General features: G+C 38.6%; 2 protein-coding genes and 1 pseudogene across 5 annotated transcripts; all 3 read left to right on the top strand.

Moving 5' to 3' along the window:
• On the top strand, positions 1–9,311 carry LOC116131927 (non-functional NADPH-dependent codeinone reductase 2-like). Of its 4 annotated transcripts, none has more exons than XM_031417597.1 (5): positions 1–413; positions 504–744; positions 830–1,009; positions 1,141–1,344; positions 9,230–9,311. In XM_031417597.1, exons 1-5 carry the CDS (start codon positions 100–102, stop codon positions 9,248–9,250), a joined length of 960 nt encoding a protein of 319 aa, XP_031273457.1. In that variant the 5' UTR covers positions 1–99; the 3' UTR covers positions 9,251–9,311. The 4 variants fall into 4 exon arrangements, with proteins under 4 accessions (XP_031273457.1, XP_031273456.1, XP_031273455.1 ...); XM_031417596.1 differs by having other exon boundaries at positions 2–413; positions 1,141–1,359; positions 9,245–9,296; XM_031417595.1 differs by lacking the exon at positions 9,230–9,311 and adding an exon at positions 2,403–2,656 and having other exon boundaries at positions 3–413; positions 1,141–1,366.
• On the top strand, positions 8,118–9,185 carry LOC116131930 (annotated as a pseudogene).
• A 3,333-nt stretch (positions 9,312–12,644) lies between the features above and the next one.
• Positions 12,645–14,777, top strand: LOC116131865. Its single transcript, XM_031417529.1, has 3 exons — positions 12,645–13,041; positions 13,105–14,088; positions 14,404–14,777. Exons 1-3 carry the CDS (start codon positions 12,645–12,647, stop codon positions 14,775–14,777), a joined length of 1,755 nt encoding a protein of 584 aa, XP_031273389.1.
• The last annotated feature ends 314 nt before the right edge of the window (positions 14,778–15,091 follow it).

Raw genomic sequence — 15,091 nt, 5'->3', positions numbered from 1 at the left:
CGCTACCTTATTGCAACCGTTGGATTAACATCAACTCTTCAAAGCTTGATCCAAAGTCTATATCAAAAGAGTAAACGGGGTTGAGTTCTCTTGGAGAAAATGGTGAGCATTCCAGTGGCAATCTTACCCTCAAATGGCAAAACCATTCCTCTGGTAGGCTTTGGCACAGCCGAATTCCCTTTCAACTCAACTGGAGCTACAAAAGGTTCTGTTCTCCAAGCAATTCAACTGGGCTACAGACACTTCGATACTGCTTCAATGTACCAGAATGAACAATATCTCGGCGAAGCAATAGCGGAAGCTTTACATCTCGGCCTCATCAAATCTCGCGATGAGCTTTTCATCACTTCAAAGCTTTGGACTAGCGATTCACACCGTGAGCTTGTCCTCCCTGCCCTGCAAAACTCTCTCAAGTAAACTACTACTTTCATTAATTTCTTAGTTTATTTTTTACATGTATTATATATATACAGACTCCTTGATATTTTGTTTCAATATTATAGGAATCTTAGGTTGGATTACCTTGATCTTTATCAAATTCATTTTCCGGGAAGCTTGAAACCAGGGTCGGGGTTTGCGATTAATGAAGAAAATATCGTTGCAATTGATTTAGAATCTGTTTGGGAGGCCATGGAGGAATGTCAAAAGCTTGGTCTTACGAAATCCATAGGAGTCAGCAACTTTTCCTGCAAGAAGCTTGAGAAATTACTTGCCTCTGCAAAAATCCCTCCGGCTGTCAATCAAGTTAGAAGTCAATTCTTTAACAAAATTTTTATGTTTCTAGTGTTGCTATAGCTGAATAAACACGCGTGTTTGATGTTTTGGTTAGGTGGAGATCAACCCAGTTTGGCAACAGAAGAAGCTGAGACAGTTCTGTGAGGAAAAGGGCATCCATCTAACAGCTTACTCGCCGTTGGGAGCCAAAGGAGTAGTTTGGGGAACTAACAGAGTCATGGATTCTCAAGTGCTGAAAGAGATTGCAATTGCTAAAGGAAAGACAGTTGCTCAGGTAATTAGATTTCTGAGTCAGTTCATTCCAATTTTTTTCGAGTTATCTGAACTTATTTTAGTGATATTTTCGAGTGGAGGGACGAGATTTAATGCTTGACTTCTTCTCTGCTTTATTTTGTATATGTGAAGATTTCTCTCAGGTGGGTTTATGAGCAAGGAGTAAGTTTAGTTGTGAAGAGCTTTGACAGAGAAAGAATGAAAGAAAACCTTGAGATATTTGACTGGCAGTTAAGTGCAGAAGAACTTCAGAAAATAGAACAAATTCCACAGATGAGAGGGAACATCATTCAGTCATTTGTGTCAGAGAAGGGTCCTTACAAGTCCATTGAAGAGATCTGGGCTGGAGAAATTTAAGGTCAATTTACTGTTGTTGTGACTTCAATGCAAACTATGTATTTGTAGTTGTATTCATATTTACTATGCACTCCCATAATAAACTCAGAATTAAACTAATTAAACTCAAAATCAATTCGAGTAAGAGAGAATGATGATATATGTTTCAATAGTACTCATAAATTCTTTGAAATAATGAGTAAATTGTCATTAGATTTTACAAGAAAATCAGCCATAATAATATTTCAAAATATAACCACTATTAGGTGAATCCGATGAGTCCTTAGGTATTGATAGGTTGCCTTTTGGTGTTTGGAGTGGGTGGGTTGGCTGGGGAATTTTACGAATCGGTGGTGGGCAGCCCAAAAAGGACCAATGGACGGCAAACAGGGAGTGGCAAAAGCCGATTGAATGGTGGGTTTAGAAGAGGGGGTGAAAGGGGTTCTAGTGGTGCTGAAAGGATGAATTTCCGATTTGCCAATCGACCGGAAACAAGCTTGAAATATGGGTATTCGCCGGAAAAAAGGTGAGATGAAGATGATGAAATGGGAGGGGGGACATAAAAGATGATGGGAATATAGGGCAAGTAAACATTACCCTTGACTCTTCTTGGATTTAATTACCATTTTATCCTCCTTCAGTCTTAACGGATATATATCAGCGGAAAGTAGGTAATTGTCTTTTCAAAAGTTTTTGAGCAGTAAATGAAAACTTCGGGTGGGAACATGTCGTTCATCCTATAAATATATGATCAATCTCAATCTCTTGTAGACATTCTGGTTTTTTAAAATTTCGGACTTGACTTTTGCTAGTATCTTTGGTCATTTTTTACTTGGATTAACTCATTCGTAAGTTAATACCTGCTACTGAAAATTAAAGTCTGAATTATAAGACCGGATTTGTATTTTAGCTATTATAGCCACACATAAGGTTACTGCATTTGTACTTTAGCTATTATTTAAATCTGTTGAATAATTTAGCCGGTTTGTTGTTTTATTGGTTGATTAATACTCGGACGTCGGCTGGTCTTCTAATTCTCTTTCTATTATTGGAGGTAGGTATTAGAGGATGATGAGTCAACTGTCACACAAAAAGAGCAAAACCGAGAAAGCAACACCACTACATGCCCAACAAACTCTCAACAAATTTGATCATAACAATCTAAGCTGTACATACACGCCCAACAAATTCTCAACTGATTTGATCATGAGCTGTACATATGCTTGAGGGCAATATTGTATATTCTTTTTGTTTTCTCTTGTAAAGGTCATTTTATTTCACTTGTATAAATAGGCTACTGTACAGACTTCTAATAATAAGTTTAAAAGAAGGAAGTGACGGAGTAATTCTTCATCAGTCTTGTTGCTCTGTTCCTCTCTTTTCTTCCAGAAAACCAGACCTCTCATCATCTTTCATGGCATCAGAAGCAGTTGTTGAAACATTAGAGAATGATGAGTCAACTCCCACTCTCAACCTTACTGACCTCAGCAACCCAAACAACCCATACCGTCTTGAAACCTCTGATAATCATGGTACCCTTCTGGTCACCGAACATCTTACAACTGAGAATTACTCCACTTGGTCCAGATCCATTCAACGAGCACTGCGGACAAAGAATAAACTCAGATTTCTTGATGGAACTATCGACAAACCCCCCTCTACCTCTGCACTCCTCCTCTCATTGTGGGAACGATGCAATGATATGCTTGTGTCCTAGCTTCAAAACGCTATCAGTCTGCCTTTTCGTCCATCAGTTGCATTTGTTGATGATGCTAGCGCATTGTGGCTTGAATTAAAGGACTGTTTTTCCCCTCAAAATGGTCCCCGTATTTATGAGTTGAAGAAAACCCTTGCTAATCTGTCACAAGAAACAGATACGGTAAGCACCAACTATGGCAAACTTAAATCCATTTGGGATGAACTCTCCATCTATGACCCCTTACCTGTTTGCTCTTGTGCCTCAACGAAAATCATCTCTGCCCGATACCAACGAGACTGTGTGCTCCAATTTTTGATGGGTCTCTATGACTCGTTTACAAATGTTCGTTACCAGATTATGTTGACTGATCCTCTACCACCTGTCAATAAAGTATTTTCCTACATTCAATAACAAGAACGGCATCATCTCATCACCTCCGCTGCCCCTCCAGTTGAAACTATTACATTGGCTACTCGTCGACCATCTCAATTTTCTCCCAAGCAAGACAAGCCGTACTACTCTCATTGTAAAATCACAAGCCATACTTTGGCCCAATGCTTCAATCTGGAAATGCCACAGCCCCTATCTGTACTCATTGTGAGATGATTGGACACACTATCGAACATTGCTACAAGCTTCATGGCTATCCCCCTGGACACAAGTATCACAAGCCACCCCTCAATGCTGTCTCCATGGAAACCCTTTCTTCGGCAACCAGCAATGAACCAAACCTTGTATTGAATAAAGAGCAATATCAAGAAATTATAGCCTTGTTACACAAGACGAACTCGACTGCTTCTCCATCTGCAAACCAACTCCAAATTGTTCCTCTAAATCAATCCCATATTTCATCGGCTGCTAGTATCTCTTTGTGTTTGTCTTCTTTTTCCTCTACTTCTCAACCTTGGATCATTGACACGGGGGCTACATATCATATTATCTACAGCCCCTCCCTCTTCACCAAAATAACATCTACCACTTCTAATTTTGTTAAACTCCCAAATGGAGAAGTAGCTACTGTCACTCACATTGGTACCGTGCAAGTGACAGCAACTCTTCTCCTCCATGACGTTTTATGTGTTCCCAATTTCCATTTTAATTTGCTATCTGCAGCTAAACTTGCCAAACAACTGAATTGTTGTCTTATGTTTTTCTCTGATATTTGTTTTATACAAGGCGTTTCTCCCTGGACAACGATTGGGAAGGGTAGCCTACTACATGGTCTCTATCACTTACACACAGCAGATGTCTCACCTCAAGCTTTAGTTCATACTTTTTCACAGCATTTTACACTTAAAAATCCCATTTTAGCCTCCGTGCAACCTCTCGACAGTGCTAATTATTTATGGCACTGTCGATTGGGTCCCCTTTCCCATTCTCACATGTTACACATTCAAGATACCAATGTAACTACTCATATGAATATCAATGAAAATTTACCTTGTCTTACTTGTCCTCTTGCCAAACAAACAAGGCTCCCATTTCCTTCTCGCACTAACTCTACTTCTAATTGCTTTGATCTTGTTCACTGTGATTTATGGGGACCACACAATATTTCAGACCACAATGATTCTCGGTTTTTCCTCACAATTGTTGATGACTTCTCTCGTTGCACTTGGGTGTATATTCTGAAAAATAAATCTGATGCACGTCCTTGTTTAAAATCCTTTTGTAATCTGGTTGTCACTCAATTTAATATAGGAATTAAAATCATGCATAGTGACAATGGCTTGGAATTTTCCATGACAGACTTCTATTCTGAACACAGCATAATTCATCAAACCTTCTATGTCGAGACCCCTAAACAAAATGGGTTAGTCGAGAGAAAGCATTGACATCTCCTTCAAGTGGCTCGTGCCTTACGTTTTCAATCAGGAATACCATTAGAATTCTAGTATGCTTGTGTTCTTACAGCCACCTACCTAATAAATCGTATTCCCACCCCTTTCTTCACAACAAGACCCCTTATGAAGTCCTATTCAATAAATCTCCCTCCTACTTTCATCTTCGTGTCTTCGGGTGTCTAGCATTTGCTTCCACCACCTCCCACCATCGTCATAAATTTGATCCCCATAGTCGATGCTGTGCCTTTATTGGATATCCTTTTGGTGTGAAAGGGTATCGACTACTTGATCTCAACACCTATAAAATTTTCATTTCAAGGGATGTTATCTTTCCTGAAACTCTATTTCCTTTCCAAACTCTATCCTTACTTCCTAAGTCATTCATTCCCTCTCCTTCCACCCTTTTCCCCAACTTCCAATTACCTGATCCAGACTCAATATCAACACACCCTCAACCCACACCGCAACACACAACCACCGATACTTCTGCGTTACCTCCCATTGACACATCCATAACTCCTCCTCCTCCTCCTCCTCCTCCTCTTGTTCGTAAGACTACTCGCTCTCGACGCCCTTCCCCTAATTTAAGTGACTTTATATGCTCTCCAACAATGGTCCTGCACCTTCTCAAGCAATGCAGCTTAATCCCTTGTCAGAGACATGTGACAATGCTGCCTTCTCATCTTTGTCCACAGCAAGGCCCCGCAACTCAAGTAAGCCATTTCCTATCTCTTCTTCTATTTCTTTCCATAAATTTTCTTCATCTTATCATGCTTTTATCTCTACTTTGTCTACCACACTTAAACCTCAGTCTTATGGAGAAGCTGTCAAGTACCCTCATTGGTGTGAGGCTATGAATTCTGAAATATCTACCCTTGAACTCAATAACACTTGGTCACTTGTTGATTTACCAGCTGGTAAGCACACCATTGGCTCCAAATGGATCTTTAAAGTCAAATATAATTCTGATGGAAGCATTGAGCGCTACAAAGTACGTCTTGTCGCCAAAGGATAGCAAGAAGGACTTGATTACAACAAAACCTTTGCCCTGGTAGCAAAACTTGTTACTGTTCAGACTTTCTTAGCAGTTGCCTCTATCAAATGCTAGTTTCTTAGGCAATTTGATGTTCAAAATGCCTTCCTACATGGCGACTTGGAAGAAGAAGTTTTTATGTGCAAACCTCCTTGTTATTTCAAAGGGGCACCGAATCAGGTTTGCCGCTTACACAAGAGTCTCTATAGCTTAAAACAAGCCCCGCGTTAGTGGTATTCAAAGTTTTCTCAAGCCTTATTCACTTTTGGCTTCCAACAATCTAAGGCTGACCACAACCTATTTACTCGGCTGCACAATTGCTCTTTCACAACACTTCTCGTGTATGTTAACGACATCATTATGGCCAGCTCAAGCATGGACTCTATTGTTGCTCTTCAGTCATTTCTCAGTAAGCGTTTTTGGATTAAATGTCTTGGTAATCTTCGTTACTTTCTTAGAATTGAAGTTGCTTGTTCTTCCAATGATATATCTATTTGTCAACGGAAGTATGCTCTAGATATATTATCTGATGCTGGTGTTCTCGGTACTCGACCACTCAAGTTGCCAATGGAACAAAATTTGAAGCTTCGAATGGATGATGGTCCACCTCTCTCGGATCCTCTCCCTTATCGACGTTTGGTTGGGCGATTAATTTATCTCACAATTACTCGCCCCGATATCAACTACGTTGTCCATGTTTTAAGTCAATTTATGACTGCTCCTACTTCCTCACATCAACATGCAGCTCACCAAGTTCTCCACTACATCAAGAATGCACCTGGTCAAGGACTCCTTTTTCCCTCCAGCTCCTTTTTTCATCTTCAAGGTTATACTGACTCGGATTAGGCCTCCTGCCCCAATTCTCTCAGCTCCATTACGGGCTTTTGCATCTTCCTTGGATCCTCATTGATCTCATGGCGTTCAAAGAAGCAAACTGTGGTCTCTCGCTCCTCCGCTGAAGCTGAGTATCGAGCCATGGCAACTACTTCTTGTGAACCACAATGGTTGTCTTATATTTTACAGGACTTACACATCTCGGTTTCACTTGCAGCTGATCTCTATTGCGATAATCAGGCTGCCTTACATATCGCAGCAAATTCGATGTTTCACGAGTGCACAAAACACATTGAGATCGATTGCCATCTCATTAGCGACAAAATTCAATCTGGTTTTTTACGCACTTCCCATGTTTGTTCTTCACTTCAGCTTGCGGATGTCTTCACCAAGGCACTTCCTTCCACTCAACTTGGCTTTCTTTTGTCCAAGATGGGAATAGAAAACATCTATTCTCCATCTTGCGGGGGGATATTAGAGGATGATAAGTCAGCTGTCACACGAAAAGAGCAAAACCGAGAGAGCAACACCACTACATGCCCAACAAACTCTCAACAGATTTGATCATGACATTTTGAGCTATACATACACGCCCAACAAATTCTCAACCGATTTGATCATGAGCTATACATATGCTTGAGGGCAATATTGTATATTCTTTTTGTTTTCTCTTGTAAAGGTTATTTTATTTCACTTGTATAAATAGGCTACTGTATAGGCTTAAGTTTAAAAGAAGGAAGTGATAGAGTAATTCTTCATCACTCTTGTTGCTCTGTTCCTCTCTTTTCTTCCAGAAAACCAGACCTCTCATCATCTTTCAGTAGGAAGCAACCACACACACAATATTAGCAGCGACAGAGAAAGCCTTATTGAAACATAGCAATTTTCCTGAAAAAGGACAATAACAATTCTTTTAATTTGTTCGGTTGTACACTTTGATTATCTAGATCATTAAACAATTTATTTTATATCCCAATTTGCAATAATACGTTACCCCAAAGACCTATATGATCCACCCATGGATAGTCCAATAGTAACAACAAATCAAAGGGGTTGTATATGGCTTCAACCCACGGTCTCAGTTATGTTTTATATAAAAGTGGTTAATAAAAATTAATAAAATCAAGTGATGAGGCCACGCTTACATAAATTTATTTTAATTTTTTTGTTTTTTATTTTTATATTTAGAGAAGTGATGTGCAATTGATGAAGAAACATTAAAAATTACTTTAAAAAATTAATTCGAAAACAGTTAATCGGCCGGCTGTAAATAATATACGCTACCTTATTGCAACCATTGGATTAACATCAACTCTTTAAAGCTTGATCCAAAGTCTATATCAAAAGAGTAACATCATTTATATATAACAAAGGAATGCAAATACTAAACGCGGTTGAGTTCTCTTGGAGAAAATGGTGAGCATTCCAGTGGCAATCTTACCCTCAAATGGCGAAACCATTCCTCTGGTAGGCTTTGGCACAGCCGAATTCCCTTTCAACTCAACTGGAGCTACAAAAGATTATGTTCTCCAAGCAATTCAACTGGGCTACAGACACTTCGCTACTACTTCAATGTACTAGAACGAACAATATCTCGGCGAAGCAATAGTGGAAGCTTTACATCTTGGCCTCATCAAATCTTGCGATGAGCTTTTCATCACTTCAAAGCTTTGGACTAGCGATTCACACCGTGAGCTTGTCCTCCCTGCCCTGCAAAACTCTCTCAAGTAAACTACTACTTTCATTAATTTCTTAGTTTATTTTTTACATGTATTATATATATACAGACTCCTTGATATTTTGTTTCAATATTACAGGAATCTTAGGTTGGATTACCTTGATCTTCATCAAATTCATTTTCCGGGAAGCTTGAAACCAGGGTCGGGGTTTGCGATTAATGAAGAAAATATCGTTGCAATTGATTTAGAATCTGTTTGGGAGGCCATGGAGGAATGTCAAAAGCTGGGTCTTACGAAATCCATAGGAGTCAGCAACTTTTCCTGCAAGAAGCTTGAGAAATTACTTGCCTCTGCCAAAATCCCTCCGGCTATCAATCAAGTTAGAAGTCAATTCTTTTAACAAAATTTTTATGTTTCTAGTGCTGATATAGCTGAATAAACACGCGTGTTGGATATTTTGGTTAGGTGGAGATGAACCCAGTTTGGCAACAGAAGAAGCTGAGAGAGTTCTGTGAGGAAAAGGGCATCCATATAACAGCTTACTCGCCGTTGGGAGCCAAAGGAGTAGTTTGGGGAACTAACAGAGTCATGGATTCTCAAGTGCTGAAAGAGATGCTAAAGGAAAGACAGTTGCTCAGCTAATTAGATTTCTGAGTCAGTTCATTCCAATTTTTTTCAAGTTATCTGAACTTATTTTAGTAATATTTTCGAGTGAAAGGACGAGATTTAATGCTTGACTTCCTCTCCGCTTTATTTTGTATATGTGAAGGTTTCTCTCTACAAGTCCATTGAAGAGATCTGGGATGGAGAAATTTAAGGTCAATTTACTGTTGTTGTGACTTCAATGCAAACTATGTATTTCTAATTGTATTTATATTTATTATGCACTCCCATAATAAACTCAGAATTAAACTAATTTTGTTCCAAGGTTGGAACAGGGGAAGGAAATTTAATCCTTAAACCTCTTATTATCACTCATAAATTCTTTGAAATAATGAGGAGATGGTCATTAGATTTCGCAAGAAAATCAGCCACAGCATTATTTCAAAATATAAGCTTATTAACTGGTAGTCGGTTCAATTCTAAGGGCCAAATAAAAAAGGTTCAGTGAATATACAAAACTAATGACAATGATTTGGAGTATACAGATTTTGGAACTAACCCTCAAAGCCCAAATCTCAATGACCAGATTCCTCTGCTTCACTTTCTCAGATAGAGACAAAACCTTTGTGTAACTGATGCACATGCAACCCGCCAATGAGGAGTATGTATGCATGTCAGACACATTGCCATGACGTAACAGATGCCTTTATCGACAGGCACATTCACCTGATGTAACTCACCTTCATTGTCTGGTTCTTTGTACCAAAGACTTTCTCCATTGCTCATAACAACTACTTTCTCCACCCACATATACAGTATTCTTGATTTCCCAACTAGTAATATTATACTTATAACATTTTCTCATAAACTTTCTCTTATAATCTCATAATAACTCATAATTAGTTAGTTCACAAATAGGTTCTGCTAGCTTATTATCTACCTATTTGTGAACTAATGAATCGTGAACTACCACATCGAATTACAAGAGAAAATTTATGAGAAGAGATTGTAAACGTGGTATTTTTGTTTCCCAAGTCATTCACCTCTATCAATTTAAGTCTAATTATTGAATTGCCTATTGAAAGATGCTTGTAGTGCCTATTGCAGTTGCCAATAAAATGTATGGAAATGTTTGGGAAAAGTTTAGAGAATCAATCAGCGGATTATTGACAAAACATGATTCTTTATGATCTTTTGAAAAGAAAATTCCAAGCAAACCATTCTGCAGCATTTTCTTCTACATAAGTAATAACAGCAACAAAATACATAGATTCACAAAACCAAATGCTAATCAAGATTTAACATATTTCCGTCTTTGAAGTCTACAAAGCACAAGCCAATATCATCCATCACATCCACCAAGAACGAAATAAGTCGCAGAGAACAGTACCTCAAGAGGTTTCAATTCTGACACAAACACTTACTTCTTTTCTTTCTTAGAAATCATTACAGATTCTTCTATTTCCTTCAAGAGATCACCAAACATTTTCACAAGATCAGGAAACTGGCCAATCGTACGAATAACCCTCTCCTCCATTTCAGTTCTGTCGATCTTCCCCATGAAAAAATAACGCCACTGTTCTAGAAAATTGTACTTAAAATCTGAAGGATCCAACTTGCTCCTCACTTTCTCAACAAAACTTAACGTTTCCCGGTGAAGCCTCTGCCTCTCCTCCTCCATCGTTCGGTGGTTGTCGATTAAGAAAAACCCTAACCCTTTTCTTCAAATGAGAATCAATGTAATTTTCAGTTACGGTTATGTTGACTATATATGGACTATGGTCATGAAATGGAGACTAAAATGAAAGGAAAGATCGAGAAGATTCTTAAATCGTTATTAAAAATGGCGTCTATGACTTGGACCAGTATTGGGATTTACACTTGTAAAGAAAGCGAAGTAGCAGCTGTCTAAGTTAAGTTTGGAAATTTCTGAAGAATTTAATGTCTTCTGCATCATTAAGCACACAAGGAAAACAATAACGAAAACACAAACAATCAAACCAAAGAAATGCAAATCAGGATTTAACGTCATTTAAGCTTTTAAAGTTTGCAAATTGCAAAAGCCCATCACAAGAAAGAAATAACTCCAGGAAAACAGTACCTCAAGGGGCACCCAATCACACACAAACACTTATATTTCTTCTTCCTAAGATGTATTTTCAATTTCTCCATGACCAAGATTCCTCAAGACCATCCTCTACTCGACTAGACTCTTCAAGATGTCCCCAAACATTTTCAAAAGATCAGGATATTGGCCAATCGTGTGAAAAGTCTTTTCCTCCATTTCAGTTCTGTCAATATTCTTTCCCTTGCAAAAATCAAGCAAAGGTTGTAGAAAATTGTACTTAAAATCTGAAGGATCCAACTTACTCTCCACTTCCTCAAGGAATAACCTCAAGTTGGCGACTAGACTCCTCAAGTCTTCCGCCATTGATTGGTGTCTGAATAAGAACTAATACCCTAACTGTTATTTTCAAAAGGAAATCAATGTAATTTTTTGGTGCCGTTATGGCGAGTACGGACGTGAAGGGGAGACTAAAAAGAAACAAAAGATCAAGAAGATACTTGCACTGTTATCAAAAGGGCGTCATATTCATGACGCTGGATCAGTATTTAGATTTTCACTTGTACGGAAAACGAAGTAGCAGCTGTGTTATCTAAATCCAATTTATATTGAAATCTTTTAGTTTTCATTTTTCATTTTGTATAATTTTTTCTTCAGTATATGAGTTAATACATTTGACAAATTGTGTACAATGCATTGCCGTCTGCAGAACTTCATATTTTGGAAAGCTCAATCATATCAAGTAATACGTAACTTGAAGAGTTTTAGATTCTACAACTGGCCTGCATGAAGCCAGAATCAATAGTAATCACGTTTAAGATGAAAAATTAGTATCAGAAATAACACATGTTGGTATATAAATTAGTATCTTATAATATCCATAGAATATTATTAGTATATATATTAGTATCTTATAATATCCCTAGAATATATGATTATTCCTATAATTAAGGTATAATTTCCTTTAATTATGCTAGGTTAGAATCTTTCCATATAGTATATTTCCTTATTAACTTTGGCCTTCTCCACTATATATAGAAGCCTCATTTATATAGTTTTTTACACACAAAAATATACAATCATATGATTCCTCAAAACTCTCTTTATTTCAACATGGTATCAGAGTCACTACTCTGATCTTCCAGTCCATGCAAGCCATTTCATTGATGTTTCCTTCCGCACCAACCTTGGCTTTCCCTACACTGACAGTGAGATTTTCGTGGTTTTACATGCGATTTTTGCTCCCTTTTTTTATCAAATCTGATCATAAATGGCGTCCTGAGAATTTTATCGGTGTTTCTGTGTCCGATATGCTTTCGCACGTGCCCCTACACGCCTCCTGAATATTCTACACGTCTGACCACATGCCACACATCTCCAGCAAAAATTTCAAGCCTGTTACAGCCAACTTCAAGCCCAATCCAAGTAAGCCTTCCCAGCCCATTTTTCTTTCTTTTATAAATCAGCTCATTCGGTTCAAAGTCCAACCCAGGTCCACCCGTTGACTCGTTGATCGTTGACCAAAAAAAAAAAAATTTGAGGTATGTCTCACTCCTCTCCCAACCTTGATACCATTGTTCGTCCTATTGATATCATTTTGGATGGCTCAAATTATAATATGTGGGCTCAAAATATGGAAGTATTTCTTAGAGGACGAAAATTGTGTTGTTATGTTTCTGGTGATATTCTTGCCCGCAAGCAACAAGATGGTGAGAGTCTTGATAAGTTTACATGTCGGCTTGAAGATTGGCATAGTATTCATTATAAAATATTGTCTGGGTTTATCAATACTTATGTTCCATCCATCCATAGCCTGCTTCCCAAGCTTGGTAATGCTCAAGCTGCTTGGGATTTTCTTGCTAAACAATACAACTGCATTCATGATGCTTCATTGCTGTTCCAGCTTGAGACTAAGCTTTATCAGACGTGTCAGGAATCAGGTCAGTCCATTGCTGATTTCTATTCTCAAGTTGATAATCTTTGGGAATAGTTGTCTACTGCAGATCCTCACCTCAAATGTTCTGATGACATTGAGTTGTTTGCAACCTACCGTGATCGTCGTCAGTTTATGCATTTTATGATGGCACTTCGTGAGGATTTTGAATCTACTCGGGCCTCTCTTTTGCATCACACACCTCTTCCCACTCTTGAGATTGCAGTTGCTAAACTTATTTCTGAAGAAAATCATCATTCAACCATGAAGATGCAAACTCCAGATTCAGTTGTTGCTGCCATCCCCCAGACTACCTTTGGATCTTCTTCAGCCTCGGGTCGTTTCCCTTCTCGGTCCTCAAAGACTGTCTTCTACAAATACTGCAAACGTTTAGGTCACTCTATTGTGGAATGTCAAAAATTGAAGAACAAAAATCAATCTCGAGACCCCTTGTTTAAAGTTGATGTCGTGGCTCCAACTACTCCTTCTGCTCTTGAGTCTGCTGCTGAGCCTTCTTCAGTGTCCATTACTCTCACCACTACTGACATTGAGGCATTAATTCATCAGGTTTTGTCCCAGTCTTCTAGTGCTTTGTCTGTCACCTTAGGTACATCTCTTTGGTTTTTTGATTCTGCATGTTGTAATCACATGACCTCTAATTCCACCATTTTTTCACAAAAATCTACTCTATCACCCAATCCTATCATATACACTGCTGATGGTTCTCATTTATCTGTTAGTCAAATTGGGTCTATTTCCTACCCTACCTTATCTGTTGACAACACCTATCTTGTTCCCAAGTTATCCTTAAATCTCCTTTCAGTTGGTCAACTTTGTGAATTAGGTCTTCAGCTTGCCTTTTCTAATGTTGGTGTTGATGTGCAGGATCCACAGAGGGGTCAACTTATTGGGATAGGTAGTAAGATTGCACGTCTATTCGAGCTCACTTCTTTGCAGCTTCCATCCCATCTGTCTCGCTCCATTGTTGCTCCTACCATCTCTTCTCAGCTGGGTCATGCCTCTATACCTCGTGTTCATCTTTTGGCCTCCCAAGGTCACCTAGGTTCTATAGGTTTTGAGTCTTTTGATTGTGTTTCCTGTCAACTTGGCAAATAAACTCATTTATCTTTTAATATAAGTGACTCTTTTTCGACTGCACATTTTGATTTGATTCACTCTGATATTTGGGGTCCTGCCCCCACTCCTACTGAGGGGGGATCTCGTTATTTTGTTATCTTTGTTGATGACTATTCTCGTTATACATGGCTATACTTGTTACAGCATCGATTTGAGCTTGTTCGTGTTTACCAAACTTTTCACAAAATGGTACAAACTCAATTTTCTTATACCATTAAAGTTTTTCGTTCAGATAATGCCATGGAATACAATGACAAAACTCTCCTTGAGTTCCTAAATCAACAAGGCACGGTGTCACATCGTTCTTGTCTCTATACCTCTCAACAAAATGGTCGTGTCAAACGAAAACATCGTCATATCCTTGATATTGTAAGAGCTCTTTTACTTTCTGCTTCTTTGCCTGAAAAGTTTTGGGGTAAAGCTACTCTTACTGCTGTGTACACAATCAATGGGGTACCCTCACCTATAGTCCACAACAAATCTCCTTATGAGCTTCTCTATGGTATAGTTCCTAACTATTCCTTACTTTGTGTCTTTGGTTGTGCCTGTTTTGTTACTCTTCCTCCTCATGAACGAACCAAACTGGAACCCCATTCTCGGTTATGATGTTTTCTTGGTTATGGCTTAACTCGAAAAGGTTATCGTTGTTATGATCCTATCTCCAAACGTCTTTGAGTCTCTCGTCATGTAGAGTTTTGGGAACACAAACCATTTACTAGCATATCCACGTTCTCCCCTTCCTCCTCTAACCAGTCACTCATATTCACTGATCCCTCTATGGCTTTATTTTCTGACTCTTCTACAGAGATTCTAAGCTCCTCAGACAGTTCTTCCACTGCTGCACCCAATCCAGTTGATGCATTGTATGGACCACCTGTAACACCACCCATTCCTTAGTCTTCTCCACTCCCTGAATCTCG

Source organism: Pistacia vera, unplaced genomic scaffold, assembly GCF_008641045.1.
Source record: "Pistacia vera cultivar Batoury unplaced genomic scaffold, PisVer_v2 Contig246, whole genome shotgun sequence".
Taxonomy (NCBI): domain Eukaryota; kingdom Viridiplantae; phylum Streptophyta; class Magnoliopsida; order Sapindales; family Anacardiaceae; genus Pistacia; species Pistacia vera.
Note: the sequence above shows the minus strand (reverse complement) of the source record. Positions and strands in the feature narration are given on the sequence as shown.

Bases quoted from the DNA above. Each gene is read 5' to 3' on its own strand.
- LOC116131865 (XM_031417529.1), top strand. From the start codon at position 12,645: ATGTCTCACTCCTCTCCCAACCTTGATACCATTGTTCGTCCTATTGAT. The intron at 13,042-13,104 runs GTCAGTCCATTG...TGTCTACTGCAG, and splicing joins TCAGACGTGTCAGGAATCAG to ATCCTCACCTCAAATGTTCT. The intron at 14,089-14,403 runs GTCACCTAGGTT...TTTTTCGTTCAG, and splicing joins TCATCTTTTGGCCTCCCAAG to ATAATGCCATGGAATACAAT.
- LOC116131927 (XM_031417597.1), top strand. From the start codon at position 100: ATGGTGAGCATTCCAGTGGCAATCTTACCCTCAAATGGCAAAACCATT. The intron at 414-503 runs GTAAACTACTAC...TCAATATTATAG, and splicing joins GCCCTGCAAAACTCTCTCAA to GAATCTTAGGTTGGATTACC. The intron at 1,345-9,229 runs ATCTGGGCTGGA...TCCATTGAAGAG, and splicing joins CTTACAAGTCCATTGAAGAG to ATCTGGGATGGAGAAATTTA.